This window comes from Rhineura floridana, chromosome 5, assembly GCF_030035675.1.
Source record: "Rhineura floridana isolate rRhiFlo1 chromosome 5, rRhiFlo1.hap2, whole genome shotgun sequence".
Lineage (NCBI taxonomy): Eukaryota > Metazoa > Chordata > Lepidosauria > Squamata > Rhineuridae > Rhineura > Rhineura floridana.
Genome location: NC_084484.1, coordinates 65,233,171 through 65,250,419, shown reverse-complemented (window position 1 = coordinate 65,250,419; position 17,249 = coordinate 65,233,171). Strand labels below are relative to the sequence as shown.

Below are 17,249 nucleotides of genomic sequence, written 5' to 3'. Positions count from 1 at the left end.
AATTCCTAAATCAACTGCAATCTATCAGAACATAAATTCTGTAAAGCTAGAGAGAACCCAGTTTCTAAGAATGTCTTCTATCAGTATATCCTGGTTCAAGAATGCTGTCTTCAACCGTTCAGTTCTATCCAGTATCTTACTCATGATAGAAGTTGTGAAAGGCAATAATACTTCAACCCTTTTATTTCTGTAATGCTGATTTGCAAACCTTTTCAATCCATGCTGATTGAAAAAATACCTTTTTTTGGAAGTGGGCTTGTTGCACAAATACCTTTTAACAGAGCAACATGAAGTTGCTGGTGTGTGACTGAGTCCCACCTGCAAAATAGCCACAGTCTGGGAGTGCCTCCTCTCCCTGTGCACTGTACAGGGAAAGGAGGAGCATAAAGTTACTGGAGAGACCCTGCAGTCCCATCTGTCCCTCCCTCTCGCATAGCCGGATGGAATGGCTGCTGATGACTGTTGAGAAAGGAATCCTCCAGGGCTCTCCTCCTGTCCCTGCTTGGAATCCCCCCCCAACTGCAGATATCCCTGAAATCTTTCCATTCCAGCTGGTCAATACAACTGTGAATTGATCTGGATCAGAATTAGCTCCTTTTTGGAGGGAATGAATTTGAACTGGAACTCGTTCTTTTTTGGAGGGGGTGAATTGGAGTGGAACTAATTCCTTTTTAAAATGAACTTTCCAACCACTGGGCTCAACTGACATCAACTTTCCATTAGTCCTGGAAACTTTCTGGAAGTCCTCGAAGCATAAGTTTTTTGTTTTTTTTTAAGTTCTTTTAATTTACAATTTTATATGCTTCCACGTGTGAAGAGAGTCCTCTGAGTATGTAAAAAATATTTTTGGATGACCTTGTTTGTCAAACTGATAGGGGCACTCAACCACCTGAGTTAATTATTAGAGAAACTGATATAGGGCCAAAGGAAAAAAAGAACTAGAAATAAATTCGTAATCTTACCAAACTCAATTGGCTGACTCCAGTCACTCCAGCCGACTGCAATGGTGCAATACTGTCCTGCTGCACGGAGCCTCAAGATGTATTTTTGACCCTTAGGGTAACATTCATGGGTTTCCCCCTTCGGTTTCTAAAAGCAAGATATGTTATCTGCTTTATTTCTTTGTAGGTTCAGTTACATGCAACTTCATTCAACAACTTAGATGCAAGTTTTATTGTATTTGTTGTATGGGTTTAATTATCCCTACATCCTCCCCATATTATACAATCTAGCTTCTCAGTTTCAAATCTTTAGTACAATCTGGAAATGGAATCCAGAATTTCTCACTGTTAGTGTAATTTTTGTGGATTTCTCCAGATATCTGAAAGCAGAAGATCTATCTGTGTTATTTCTGTATAGGTGAAAGTACATGCCAATTTGCATTCAACAACTTAGATGCAAGTTTTATTGTATTCGTTGTATGGGTTTCATTACCCCTAGCTTCTCCCCATATTAAAAAATCAACTTCCTCAATTTCAAATCTCCAGACTGTTTTTCTTTTTGGGGGGGTTTATTCTGCAACATGTCAAACATGCAGTAATAGTGCCTTAGTGGTAGATTTATATTGGATCATCCACACATTATTCTACTTCATTAGTTGTTCTGCAATGCTTCCTCAGTGTTACTGCATTATTGCCATCCGGAGGGGCGCTCTTGCACCATAGGGCAACAAAAGTGGGACAAAAAAATTAAACTGGAACATTTGTGGTATAAGAAGTTACAGCATTTCAATGGAAGTTACAGGACATGCACTGATTGGAAATAAAGCAATACGTCTGTCCTGAAACTTTTGCAGTGCAAACAGTATTGAAAATGTGATCACGTATAACCACCCTCATACCATCATGAGCACAAATAATCATGAATGCACAATACAGAAGATGTCTTGTGGAGCCCTTTATCACACTATCTAAGCATGGCCGGGAATGGAATCCAGGGTTAGGGCTACGCAGATGGAACTTCCCCCACTGAATTGAAAGAGTCAAATTAAGTGAACTGCAGCTGGATTCACAGTTTGAAGAAGCCAAAATCCTCCATCTCCTCAGACAACTGGGAGTACCAGGAGCAGGTTTGTGCCTTTTTTTGTGGCAGACCCCTTCATTTTCTAACATACAAGTGAATGGCTGCCATTCTATCGAGGGGGGCGGCTACGATTGTGGTGTAAGAAAAGCCTGCCCCACATCTCTAGCAGAAAACAGCCTAACCTCCACTAGCAGAAATCCCTTGGGGTGGTGATGCTATGATAAGTTTCTGTGCATGGAACACAGCCAGACATAGTATAGCCCCAGGGACCCCTACAATGTATGGACTATCCACACCACCTGTCTGCAGTCAATGAGTGTACTTTAGGTTGCTGCATTAAGTTACTCACTTGCAAATATATTCATAGGAACACAGGAAGCTGCCTTATACTGAGTCAGACCATTGGTCCATCTAGCTCAGTATTATCTATACTGACTGGCAGCATCTGCAGGGTTTCAGACAGAGGTCTTTCCCAGACCTACCTAGAGATGCTGGGGACTGAACCTGGAACCTTCTGCATGCAAAACAGATATTCTAACCATTGAGCTACAGCTCTTCCACCAGTGATTTCCAACTAAAAATCTATACAACAGGATTCTAACTGCAATATGTTTCTGTTAAGGGTAGGCGAGAGGAGCACTGTGGTTCATTTTATATGTCTCTGAATTATACAGCCATGAGATTGGCTGTATACTATAGCCAGCGTGGATTTTTTGCATTCCGGAATGTTAAATTGAAAATACCCCCGCATGCCATTCTGATGCTTCACATAAGCTCATTTCAAAACAAAAACTTACAAAACTTATAGTCCTGAACTCAGAAACGCTTGCTTAACAACACTCTCAATTTTCATGGTGGTACATAAAACAGTCAGAGAGAATAGAGAGTTCAAAGTCTAAAAAGAGCAGAAAAAAAACCAGAGCCCTTTTGGACTTTTTTCTGTAAGACTTCTCATAATCTGTTGAAATTCATTAAAAATCAGCCATGTTCACAGAGTACCTGTGATCCTGTTAATGACCTTGCCCCATACTCTGACCTTCATCTTCTGCAGTTTAAAAGTAAAAAAAAATGCCTGGCTGATTTTTAATTGATTCAACAAATTTTGCATTGAACCCAATTATAACGTCAGGCATGCTCAGTAAGAGCCAACTGTCAGTGTTCTCAGAGCCAGACTCACAGCTGCTGGGCTTGCCTAATCAGGGGGCCACACCCACACCAGAATGATTTCATTGAGATAGTCATGGCTTCCCTCAAAGAATCCTGGGAAGTGTAGTTTGTGAAGGGTGCTAAGAGGAGACTCTGATTCCACTGACAGAGCTCCAGTGGCCAGAGTGGTTTAACAGTTAGCCACTCTGATTGAAGCTCTGTGAGGGGAACAGGACATCTCCTAGCAATTCTCAGAACCCTTTACTAACTACACTTCCCAGGATTCTTTGAGAGAAGCCATGACTGTCCAAAGTGAAATAAAGGCCTGGTGTGGATGTGGCCAGGGTTTGGTTTAAATTTGGGTGGGAGGCTACATGTGCCTGCTGTAGAATAAAAAGGTGGGGGAAACGCTGAAAAGCAATGATACTGTTCACAAAGTTTTCCTTTTGGAAAGGAAAGGGGCTTCCCTTCTGCCCAGTGCCCACCCACCCAATCTCCTCCCGCTCCCCTCCCCCAAGTCAGTGTTGGACTATGACCTGGAAGATCAGGGTTCAAATCCGCACACAGCCATGAAGCTCACTGGGTGACCTTGGGCCAGTCACTGCCTCTCATCCTCAGAGGAAGGCAATGGTAAAACCACATCTGAATACAATTTACCATGAAAACCCTATTCAAAGGGTCACCATAAATCCAGTCGACTTGAAGGCAGTCCATTTCCATTTTCAAACATGATTGCACAGAAATAAATCCCATTGAACTCAAAAACTATACAAATGATCAAACCCACCCTCCCTTCTCCTCCCTCCTATCCCCTCCCTCTTGCTCTTCCCATCCCCTTCCTTTGCCCCCCCTCCTCATCTCCATCCCCTTCCCCTCCCCCCTCCCCCTCCCCCTCCCCTTCCTCCTCCCCATGGTCAGTTTTACGTATCTTAAGCACGATTGCATGGAAGTAAATACCATTGAACTCTATAAGCATGCAAATGATCAAACCTGCCCCTCCCTCTCCTTCCCCTCCCCTCCGTTTCTCCTTCCCTCTCCTCTCTCCTCCCCCTGCTCCTCCCCCATGGTAAACCTAGCCTAACCATGATTGCATAGGAGTAAATCCCATTGAACTCAATAAGCATGCAAATGATCAGACCTGCTTTCCCCCTCCTTCCCCTCTTCTCTCCCTGCCTCCTCCCCTCCCCTCTTCCTTCTTCCTCCTCCCCTGCCCACTCCAGCCCTCCCTTCCTCCCCCTTGGTCAGTTTAACCTATCCTAAACACGATTGCATGGGAGTAAATCGCACTGATCTCAATAAACATGCAAATGATCAAACCTGTCCTCCCCTCCCCCTCCTGCCTGCTCCTATCCCAGTTGTCCCCTCTGCCTTTCCTCTCCTCCCCCTCCTCCTCCTCCCGTCCTCATCCCCTGTGGTCAGTTTCACCTATCCTAAGCATCATTGCAGGGGAGTAAATCCCACTGAACTCAATAAGCATGCAAATGATCAATCCATTCTCAGCAAATTTGGACAGGATCCCATTTCTTACCTCCCGGATTAAAAAGCAGGGAAATTCACTAATAGGCAAAAAAAACCTTGCAGTTTAAGAACGTACCTATAGCCAACATATATTTCTATCAAACTTTAAAAAGCAGGGAAATTGGGCAGCTCTAGTGAATGCACCAGGAGAGCAGGAGACCTGATCTCTCTGAGATATTGTACTGCCGTACAAATTTGTCAAAATGCAAACACCATTTGGGTTGGTCTTTCACAGTCCAATCCACTTGCTGTGTAGCTTGGAAGGATTTGGTAACATGTGCCTCTGAGCATATGGTGAGTGGTGGCAACACCTGTAATCAGCCCAAATAACAGAAAGAAGATATGTGCCATGCTGAACTTGTTTTAGTAGGGAGGACGCAACATTATTAAGACAGTTGATATAGTTCAGATGGTCACTTTGAATATGTCTGATTTACTTTGCAATTTTAGTGAAGCTTCCCATAGGAAATCATTTTCTTTTGTTTCTATTTCTGTGAATATGTGAAGTATAGCAACACTTTGCAAAATTTACACTAAAAAAACTCCAAACATAATTGTGAAATAATGGCACTTCTGCAGAATAGTCTCCAGTGGACCTCAGGAGTATCTCAATTTGCACATGATAAAACAGCGGGAGGTGAAATATATTCTAGCAAAATTCTATATGTGCTTTGTTTTTTTAATTGACCGTGCCCACCCTGCCTTAAATAAAGTGGTTTAAACATAGCAGGCTGAAAACATGCATCCTCTTTTTTCCAACAGCTAGAGTAATTGAAGTAGCAACATATTGTAATCGGTCTGATTTTACATCAAACTGCAGTTTCAGATTCAACTGTTAATGCACCCAAAATAAAAACAGAACATTACCTCCAATTGGAAACACAAAAGGCTGTATTTACCATCATATGACATTGACCAATAAAAAGGCTTTGAAATTAATAAAAATAAATTTGACACAGATTTCTAGGATGAATAAGGATGAATACAGATCCGTGGACTTGGCAGGTATGCTGTCTACCAGGACGGAGGATTAGAGATGTGATGGAAAGGTTGCCATCACTCAACAAGCCCACCGACAGGTATCCCTTTCTCCTCATCCATGTGGGAACAAATGACACTGCCAAACAGAACTATGAAGAAATCGCACCAGACTTTGAAGCTCTGGGAAGGAAACTCAAGGACCTTGGGGCCCAGATAGTTTTTTCATCCATCCTTCCAGTACTTAGAAGAGGAGTAGAAAGGGAAAGAAAAATACTCCATGTGAATGAATGGCTACGAAGGTGGTGCAGATGTGAGAGATTTGGATTCTGGGACCATGGGTTATGGTTCCTGGAAGATGGACTGCTGGCAAGTGATGGGTTGCATCTCACAAGGACTGGGAAGAATGTGTTTGGCCACAGCATGGAGAAGTTCATCAGGAGGGCTTTAAACTGAATCCTAAAGGGGAGGGAGACATAAACTTGGTGGTAATGACTGATGAAGGCTTATGCACAGTAGCGGGACCAAAGAGATCGGCTCTAATAGGGCCCAGTAACAGCCCTCAGAAAAATGTAGTAAGGAAGCCAAGCCATTAATCACATGGTCTTCGATGTCTGTATACTAATGCGCAGAGCATGGGAAACAAGCAGGACGAACTTGAACTCTTAATACAGGAGGGCAATTATGAATTGATAGGTATAACTGAAACTTGGTGGGATGACTCCCACGACTGGAATACAGCAATTGAAGGATATAACTTGTTCAAATTGAACAAAAGGAATAAAAAGTGAGGTGGAGTTTCGCTATATGTTAAAAATATATATCCCTGCACAGAAATACAGGAAGATGAGCTTGGTAGCTCCACCAAGAGTATCTGGATTAAAATTAATGGGGCAAGTAACAAAAGGAATGTGGTGCTTGGAGTCTACTACTGACCACCCAATCAAGGAGAAGATGAGAATGTAACTTTTGAAAAGCAAATTGCCAATGTTTCGAGGAGGCATGATGTAGTCGTAATGGGGGACTTCAATTATCCTGATATCTGTTGGGAGACAAATTCTGCCAAACACGGCCCCTCCAAGAAATTTCTGACTTGTGTTGCAGATAACTTCCTCCTATAGCTATCCTGGACTTGATTCTAACCAATAGAGATGATTTGGTGGATGAAGTGGCAGTTACGGGAACTCTGGGGAAAAGTGACTACACCATACTTGAATTCTTGATTTTAACAGAAGCAAAAGCTGAGAGTAGCCATATGCACACCCTGGACTTCAAGAAAGCTGATTTTAATAAACTCAGAACAATTGTAAGTACGGTACCATGGCAAGCCATGCTAATGAGAAAAGGAGAAAAAGGTGGGTGGGAGTTTCTAAAAAAGGAAATTCTAAAAGTGCAATGGCAAGCAATTCCAACAAGGAAAAAAGGGGGGAAACAGCAGAAGAAGCCAATGTGGCTTCACAAAAAGCTTAGAGATGACCTGAAAACAAAAAAGGACACATACAGGAAGTGGAAAGAAGGCCAAGCCACAAAGGAAGAGCACAGGTAGGTATCACAGAATTGCCAGGATGGTGTCAGGAAGGCTAAAGGTGAGAATGAGCTGAGGCTAGCGAGGAATGCTAAAAGCAACAAAAAAGCTTTCTTCAGGTATGTCCATAGTAAAAGACAGAGAAAAGAAATGGTGGCACAGCTACTCAATGAGGATGGCAAAATGATAACAGATGACAAAGAAAGGGCAGAAATGCTCAATTCCTACTTTGGCTCAGTCTTCTCCCCAAAAAGTGCCTATGACCCTCCCGGGAAACATGAAGTAGAAGGGCCATGATTGGACCTTGAGATTGATAGACAAATGGTCAAGGAATACCTAATCACTTTGAATGAGTTCATATCGGCAGGGCCCAATAAACTGCATCCTAGAGTATTGAAGGAACTCGCTGAAGAACTCTGAGGACCAGTGAAGTGCCGGATGACTGGAGGAGAGCTAATGTCGTTCCTATCTTCAAAAAGGGCAAGAAGGAGGAACCGGGGAACTACAGACCAGTCAGCCTAACATCAATCCCTGGAAAAACTCTGGAGCAGATTATAAAGCAGTCAATCTGTAAGCACCTTGAAAGCAATGCAGTGATTACTATGAGCCAACATGGATTTATGAAGAACAAATCCTGCCAAACTAATCTCATCTCATTTTTTGATTGGGTAACCTCCCTTGTAGACTGTGGACATAATAAATCTCGACTTCAGCAAAGCTTTTGACAAAGTGCCCCATGATATTCTGATTAGCAAGCTAGCTAAATGTGGGCTGGATGGAACAACTATCAGAAGGATCCACAGTTGGCTCCAGAATCATACTCAAAGAGTGCTTATCAATGGTTCCTTCTCAAACTGGGTGGAAGTAATGAGTGGGGTACCACAGGGCTCGGTCCTGGGCTCAGTGCTCTTTAACATTTTTAATAATGACTTGGATGAGGAGGTACAGAGCATGCTTATCAAATATGCAGATGATATAAAATTGGGGGGTATAGCTAATACCATGGAAGACAGAAACAAAATTCAAAGGGACCTTGATAGGCTGGAGCATTGGGCTGAAAACAACAGAATGCAATTCAGCAGGGATAAATGCAAAGTTCTACACTTAGGAAAGAGAAACCAAATGCACAGTTATAAGATGGGGGATACTTGGCTCAGCAGTACAACATGTGAGAAGGATCTTGGAATTGTTGTTGATCACAAGCTGAATATGAGCCAACAGTGCAAGGTGGCTGCAAAAAAGGCAAATGCTATATTAGGCTGCATTAACAAGAAGTATAGTTTCCAAATCGTGTGAAGTACTAGTTCCCCTCTATTCAGCACTGTTAGGCCTCATCTTGAATACTGTATCCAGTTCTGGTCTCCACACTTCAAGAAGGATGCAGACAGGTTCAGAGGAGGGCAACAAGGATGATCAGGGAACTGGAAACAAAGCCCTATGAGGAGAGACTGAAAGAACTGGGCATGTTAGCCTGGAGAAGAAAAGACTGAGGTGAGATATGATAGCACTCTTCAAGTACATGAAAGGTTGTCACATAGAGGAGGGCCAGGATCTCTTCTTGATCATCCCAGAGTGCAGGACACGGAATAATGGGCTCAAGTTGCAGGAAGCCAGATTTCGACTGGACATCAGGAAAAACTTCCTAACTGTTAGAGCCATACGGCAATTGAACCAATTACCTAGAGAGGTAGTGGGCTCTCACACTGGAGGCATTCAAGAGGCTGCTGGACAGCGATCTGTTAGGAATGTTTTGATTTGGATTCCTGCATTGAGCTGGGGGTTGGACTCGATGGCCTTGTAGGCCCCTTCCAACTCTACTATTCTATGATTCTGTGAATGAGGGAAATAAAATGTTCTAGTTTAGATTCTCTGTAGAAACATTAGTAACACAGGGGAGAAGTAAAGTAAGAAGAACACCAACAAACATACAAAAATATAATTCTCCATCTTTGGAGATGACAGGTGTTGCCACCACTCACCATATGCTCAGATGCTGATGTTACCAAATTCTTCCAAGCTACACAGCAAGTGGAACCACTTGGAATGTTCCTAATAATCTGCTAATTGAAATAAACTGAATGAAATGGTGGGGACTGGAGACAGCGGCTGTACAGGTGAGGCATCTACATTCCTGAGGATGATACTGCCCAAAGGAGATCTATGACATTGAGCAGAAGTTTCGGCTTGGCGCTTGTTTTTGATGTCGACCGGTTGGGGCTACTTTGGACGGAGAGATATATAGCTGAGACGATGCTGCTTGATTCATCTTTCCATCACCAAGGGCTTCTTAGCGGCGGACTGGCTCTTGGTTGTTTTGTTGGCTGATTGTGAGCGTGTATGTGGTGAGTGTTCATGTGATGTTTGGTGTATGTTGTAAGTGTGTGTGGACATTTTATTATGTGCCTGGGTGAGAGGAATTATACTCAGGAGGAATGTGCAGGGGCCCCAATAGGCGTAGTGACAGGTAAAGGGAGATATCACGCTGTGTGGAAGACAGGCCAGGTGAGGGGAACACGGCCCAGACAGTTGACGGCTGTCCCGTGTTCCGGTCCTCCACACACCCACAGGTATGCGGGATGTCCTATCAGCCAGCTCTCTGATCTCCGGATGCTGCTTTTTAATGCCAGATCGGTACATAATAAGACCGCTCTCATCCATGATTTAATTGTGGATGAGGCAGCCGATCTGGCATGCATAACTGAGACCTGGGTGGGAGAGCAGGGAGGTGTTGGTCTCTCTCAGCTGTGCCCACCTGGATACTCAGTGCAGCATCACGGTAGATCTGAGGGCCGAGGAGGGGGGGTTGCTGTGGTCTATAGGAGCTCTATCCCCCTCTTCAAGCACCATGTCCATGTAACTACGGGCCTTGAGTGTTTGCACCTCGAGTTGGGCCAGAGGGACAGATTGGGGATTCTATTAGTGTACCGCACACCCCGCTGCCTAACAAACTCCCTGACTGAGCTGACGGAGGTGGTCTCGGAGGTCTTGTTGAGGTCCCCTAGACTATTGGTTCTGGGTGATGTCAACATCCATGCCGAGGCCATCTTATCTGGAGTGGGTCAGGACTTCATGGCCTCCATGACGACCATGGGGCTGTCCCAATATACCACCGGACCAACTCATGTGGCAGGTCACACTCTGGACCTGATTTTTGTTACGGGACATGATGATAGTGATCTGTGTTTAGGGAGTCTTACATCAACTCCTTTGTCATGGACAGATCACTGCTTGTTGAGGTTTAGACTCACAACAACTTTCCCCCTCTGCAAGGGTGGGGGACCTATTAAGATGGTCAGCCCCCGGAGGCTGCTGGATCCTGATGGTTTTCAAAAAGCCCTGGGGAGTTTTCCGGCTGATAAGGCTGGCGCTCACGTCGACACCCTGGTCGATCTGTGGAATGCAGAGATGACCCGGGCAGCTGACGTGATCGCACCCGTGCGCCCTCTCCTCTGTAGAGCTCATACAGCTCCATGGTATACTCTGGAGCTGAGGGCGATGAAACAATGTAGGAGACGGCTTGAGTGCAGATGGAGACGGACTCCTGACGAATGCAACTTTGCACTGGTGAGTGCTTATAATAAGATGTACTTTGGGGCGGTGCGGGCAGCAAAGAAACAACATATCACTGCCTCTATTCAAGCCTCTATCTCCCGTCTGGCGGAGCTGTTTCATACTGTCAGAGGGCTTTTAAATTCTGGCCCTAAGGACATGATGGAATCTTCTAAAGCTCGATGTGACGAATTTGCAAAGCACTTCCAGAATAAAATATCTTGCATTCGTCAGGACTTAGACTCCAAAGTTATAGCAGTGGAATCAACTGAGGTCTCCGGAGCACAGTCTGGTCATATTTTGTTGGATGAGTTTCAATTGGTACAGCTTGAGGACGTTGACAAGGTGCTTGGACAGGTACGTGCAACCACTTCTGTGTTAGATCCTTGCCCCTCTTGGCTAATAAAAGCTAGCAGGGATGGCACTGCCGGCTGGGCCAGGGAAGTGATCAATGCCTCACTAGGTGAGGGAGTGGTCCCGCACTGCCTTAAGGCGGCGGTGGTGAAGAAATCTTTGAAGAAATCTTCCCTGGACCCAGATAATTTGAATAACTATAGGCCGGTAGCAAATGTGCCATTCCTGGGCAAGGTTCTGGAGAGGGTGGTTGCATCCCAGCTCCAGGCACTCTTGGATGAGACCGATTATCTGGATCCATTTCAATCGGGTTTCAGGCCCGGTTTTGGTACGGAGACAGCCTTGGTCGCCCTGTATGATGACCTGTGTTGAGAGAAAGACAGAGGGAGTGTAACTCTGTTGATTCTCCTTGATCTCTCAGCAGCTTTTGATACCATCGACCATGGTATCCTTCTGGAGAGGCTTGCGGATTTGGGAGTTGGAGGTACTGCTTGGCAGTGGTTCCGCTCCTATCTGGCAGGTCGTCTCCAGAAAGTAGGGCTTGGGGAGCACTACTCGATACCCTGGGCGCTCCAATATGGAGTCCCGCAGGGATCAGTTCTGTCCCCCATGCTCTTTAACATCTATATGAAGCCACTGGGTACGGTCATCAGGAGTTTTGGAGTGCGTTCTCATCAGTATGCTGATGATACGCAGCTCTACTTCTCCTTTTCATCTTCTTCAGGTGAGGCTGTCAAGGTCCTAAGCCGATGCTTGGCCGCAATAATGGACTGGATGAGAGCGAACAAATTGAAGCTCAATCCAGACAAGACTGAGATGCTGTTAGTAAATGGATCCCCTGACCAGTTGGATGTTCGACCTGTTCTGGATGAGGTTACACTCCCCTTGAAGGAGCAGGTGCGTAGCTTGGGAGTCCTTTTGGACCAGTCCTTGTCACTTGAGGCGCAGGTGGCCTCGGTGGCACGGAGTGCTTTTTACCAACTTAGGCTGGTGGCCCAGCTGCGCCCGTATCTGGACAGGAAACATCTTGCTACAGTTGTCCATGCGCTCGTAACCTCGAGATTGGACTACTGCAACGCACTATATGTGGGGCTGCCCTTGAAGACGGTTCGGAAACTGCAGCTTGTGCAGAATGCAGCGGCCAGATTAATAACCGGGACCAAGCGGTCGAAACATGTGACACCAATTCTGGCCGGCTTGCACTGGCTGCCTATATGTTTCCGGGCCCAATTCAAGGTGCTGGTTTTGACCTATAAAGCCTTACACGGCACGGGCCCACAATACCTGGTGGAACGTCTCTCCCGATATGAACCTACCCGGGCACTGCGCTCAACATCGAAGGCCCTCCTCCGGGTGCCTACTCAGAAAGACGCCCGGAAGGTGACTACAAGAAAGAGGGCCTTCTCGGTAGCGGCCCCCGAACTATGGAACACCCTTCCTGACGAGGTATGCCTGGCGCCTACTTTACTATCCTTTCAGCGCCAGGTGAAAACCTTCCTCTTTGCCCAGGCATTTTAATATTTTTAATATTTTTAACATTTTAGTATTTCAGTATTTGTATTTAATGTTGTATTTGTTAGTTATATGTTTTATTTGTTTGTTTAACTGTTGATTTGAGAATTATATGGTTTTTAATATTGAAATGTAAAGACATATTTTTATTTGTTGTACACCGCCCTGAGAGCTTTGCTATGGGCGGTATAAAAATTGAATTAAATAAATAAATAAATAAATAAAAACCCAAATGGTGTTTGCATTTTGACAAATTTGTAGGGCAGTATATCTCAGAGAGGAGGTTAGGTCTCCTGCTGTCCTGGTGCATTCACTATAGCTGCCCAATTTCCCTGCTTTTTAAAGTTTGATAGAAATACCTGTTGGCTATATGCATGGTCTTAAACTGCAAGATTTTGTGCCTATTAGTGAATATACATAGCCCTCTACATAGGAGTAGTAAGGAGGACACCTTCCAAACCACAGTGATGAATCTAGCCTCTCAGCTCTAAAATGAAGACCAAGAAGGGCCCAGATCCCTGCTCTTCTTGAAAGAGGGGGGGTCAAGCTAGGAGGATTTGACAAACTGAGAAGGTTTTACAGCAGTGATTGGTACAACTGTAATTGCAACTATGATTGGTACAACAAAGAACACAGACAAACAAAAACTCTTGTCAACCAACTAGTGTTCCAAGCAAGTTCTGCCTCTGCCTCATTACCATTTCCATCCAAATCAGCTTTACACTTCTCGAAACGATGAGTAGAAAGCAAAATATTTTTTAAAGCCTCAAATACTGTTTTTATTCATAACCTCCTAACTCCTGCACCTATTTGAAAGTTGAAAGTTAGGGGCCACTATGCCTGTAAATTTGTTTCTAAATCTGCCAAAATTTAAAAAAGGATATAGAGGTGTACGTTGGTTTTTTAAAAAAATACTTTCAATTTAAAGGCATATACCACCCATCCACAATACATCTGTTAAAATTTGGCAGGCTGCATCCTTAATGTTTCAAAAAATGTTTTTTGTTAATAAAGAGTCTGTATAAAACTGAAGTCTTTATTGAAAAATAAACATACTTTCTCCTGCGCCGCTTCTCTCCTGCTCCAACTCCTTGCTCGTAAGTGTTGAGTCACTTTCTGGTTGAGGGTGTGTTACTGCAATCTGTGTCTTTCCTCTGTGTCACTGACTTTCTCTTCTTGTCTGATTGCCTGATTTTCTCATTTACGTATTGATATCCCTAATAATCCTGCAAATTTCATCCAGTTCTGCCAAAACAACTTGAATCCAGAATACCTCAAGAACTATCTGATTCCTTATATCCCGAGTACCTGATCACTGAGGTCTTTGAGGGTATCACTCTCAATTGTCCTCTGTAACTCAGGTGTACAACTCACATCCATCAGGAACTGTGTGTTTAGTATTGTGGATTCAATTTTGTGGAAAATCCTATTGAACGTCTGGCACAGTGAATACTATTTTTATTTCAGCAGGCATTTTAAGTAATTTTTCTGATTTTATGGTTAGTTTAACTGATTTTATCTTTATTGTATTTTAAACCTTGCTGTACCACTTAGAGACTAAGATTAGGTGATATATAACTTGCTGAAACAATCAAACAAATAATAAAAATGAAAAGGTCATAGGCATTTGCTGGTTTTCCCATTCTAGCCAACGGCGAAGTTGTCTGAGGCTTTGGGAATCAAACCAAAGTGAAGCTCAGCTTCAGATCAGATAAAAGCATTTTGTTGTTGTTGTTATGTGCCTTCAAGTCGATTACGACTTATGGCTACCCTTTGAATCAGTGACCTCCAAGAGCATCTGTCATGAACCACCCTGTTCAGACCTTGTAAGTTCAGGTCTGTGGCTTCCTTTATGGAATCAATCCATCTCATGTTTGGTCTTCCTCTTTTTCTACTCCCTTCTGTTTTTCCCAGCATTATTGTCTTTTCTAGTGAATCACGTCTTCTCATGATGTGTCCAAAGTATGATAACCCCAGTTTCATCATTTTAGCTTCCAGTGACAGTTCTGGTTTTGTTTGTTCTGACACCCAATTATTTGTCTTTTTCACGGTTCATGGTATGCACAAAGCTCTCCTCCAACACCATATTTCAAATGAGTTGATTTTTCTCTTAGCCGCTTTTTTCACTGTCCAACTTTCACATCCATACACAGAGGTTGGGAATCCCATGGTCTGAATGATCCTGACTTTAGAATTCAGTGATACATCTTTGCATTTGAGGACCTTTTCTAGTTCTCTCATAGCTGCCCTCCCCAGTCCTAGCCTTCTTCTTATTTCTTGACTATTGTCTCCACAATGACTGTGCCAAGGTATTGATAATCCTTGACAAGTTCAATGTCCTCATTGTCAACGTTAAAGTTACATAAATCTTCTGTTCTCATTACTTTAGTCTTCTTGACATTCAGCTGTAGTCCTGCTTTTGTGCTTTGCTCTTTAATTTTCATCAGCATTAATTTCAAATCATTACTGTTTTCTGCTAAGTAGTATGATATCTTAAATTATTGATATTTCTCCCTCCAATCTGAAGCATTATGTCAATTTAAACCTCCAAAATGATGACACTTGGTATCTGAAGCAATGAAACAGTTTCTGAACCAAATAATCATCTTATTTTTTGTGCAGCTTTATTATTCAGCCATCTTCTGGAGCTTCTGGAAGGTTTTCAGTATAATTTCTACTTTTTTGACTAAATATGGACACCTAGATAGAGCATCCAGACTGCATTTGGTGGCAATATTTCAGAATGCTGTGAACAAAGCACAGTGCACTGCCTTCTTATATTTTTATCCCATCTTTCTTCCATTATGGAACCCAAGGCAGCATAAAAGACAGCAATACTTACATTTGAATATGTGCTTCTGATTTCATCCTTATAAAGAAAAAAAGTAACATTTTTTAGTTGGTCCTGGTGTCAAATTTTCTTTGTGCCTTTTAAAAGTATGCTTGATTTCACAAATTCTGCTGTATACTTTAATTTGCAAGAAAGGCAAAAGTTGCCAGCAGCAGTTGATAAGATGGGGGGGCTGACTTTCTTGTTAACTTACCCCCCAATCGTATCTTTTTTCATTGTGTAACATTACAAATATTATAAAAATGTCCTTTAACAAATATATTAAAAGGAAGAAGAATGACTAATAGAAGTTCTGGTTTTTCTATATGTTAATAGATGTAAAATTTTAGAAGATGGTTCTCAGCTTCCTATAAGTGCTGACCATGAAGCCTCATGCAACCATTTTGCATTCCTATCGAGCGGGGATGGGGACACTGTGGCCCTCCAGATGTAGCTGGATTCCAACTGCCATCATCAGTGACTATTGACCATGCTGACTGGGGCAGATGGGAGCTGGAGCACAGCAACATCTGGATGGCCACATCTTCCCCACCTCTGTTATGGAGCAAAGACTTGGTAAATCAAGTGTTGCACATAGAAATTTACTGAAGAAGTGTTATCACCATAGTCCAGTCATTATCTTAAACATGTAGCACAGTGCCTATGTATGTGAGCCAATTGGTCCATACATGCATACCTAAACTGAATCCCACTGTATGGCATTAGGAAGGGTAGATATTAGACATAATGTTGTTGCTGGACGCTGCTGCCTGCACATGGGTACACTGATTCATCTGCATTTATAGGGTAGCAGTATATGCCTGTCAATGTAACCCAGACACTGGAATCTTGGCATCATCATGCAGGATGGATGATATGTCTATCCACATAAGGTCTTCTTTCTCTACTGGATCAGAGACATTGGCTTTTGATTGAGAACAAAACAGTCCAGTGATATTAGCTTTATTCAAAGAGAATATTATGAGCTTTCTAATAAGGAGACTGTCACCAGTGCCATTTAGCCTTTGCGACAAAGTACAATATGTTGTTGAGCTGGAGGTGGCCCCACAAGAAAATTAGTGCTCTAAAATTATTTTTAGGGTTTTCTTTACTAATGAAATAACTGTATGTGACTCCATCTCTACAATGAAATCTATCTATCTATCTATCTATCTATCTATCTATCTATCTATCTATCTATCTATCTATCTATCTATCTATCTATCTATCTATCTATCTATCTAGATCCTGGTAGATAAGGAATAGCACTAAAACTGAATTCCATACACATTTGAAATCTGCCAAAATTTCAAAATGTGAAATGTTTATCTTGCTATGGATTTTTACATCACATATCCAAGTAGGACTAGCAAAGGTTATCACAAGCTATTCAACAACAACAAACACCCATAATGACTACTCACCTTTATTTCGTACTTAAAGCAGTAATCATGAGGAGCTTTAATGGCACTTGGAGGGGCTTTCCATTCTACTTTACACAATGGCTGTTCATCGCAATTCACAGTGATATCTTGAGGTGGGGCAAGCTTTTCTGTAATGAAATTACCAGAATTTTATGTGAGAAGGAGAGAGCTATGAAATTTCACAGGCATTTGAGCGGTGCACTTTCTTCCTCCCTTCCCAAGCACAGACAATTCACATACATTCTAGGTGGGTGCAGACAGGCTTATAGCCAGAAATGTTGTGGTGAGGGGTCCTGAGGTTGCATAGGGTGTAGTGTATCAGTCAATGCAGAACAGCCGTAACTTAACCACAGGCAGCCAAATATATTTTAGAGGGTTTTTTTTTTAAAGT

The 17,249-nt window shown here is 43.0% G+C and overlaps 1 protein-coding gene across 3 annotated transcripts in view; it reads right to left on the bottom strand.

Moving 5' to 3' along the window:
- Positions 1 to 17,249, bottom strand: part of LOC133384974 (granulocyte-macrophage colony-stimulating factor receptor subunit alpha-like) — a 33,392-nt gene that overhangs the window by 11,910 nt on the left and 4,233 nt on the right. For 2 of the 3 annotated variants that reach the window (XM_061627010.1, XM_061627012.1), the window contains 3 exons: positions 16,859 to 16,986; positions 15,447 to 15,473; positions 963 to 1,089 (listed from right to left, as the gene is read on the bottom strand). In XM_061627010.1, the coding sequence (XP_061482994.1) occupies positions 963 to 1,089; positions 15,447 to 15,473; positions 16,859 to 16,986 (282 nt within the window). The remainder of the gene's footprint in view (positions 1 to 962; positions 1,090 to 15,446; positions 15,474 to 16,858; positions 16,987 to 17,249) is intronic. The other variant, XM_061627011.1, reaches the window with a different exon arrangement.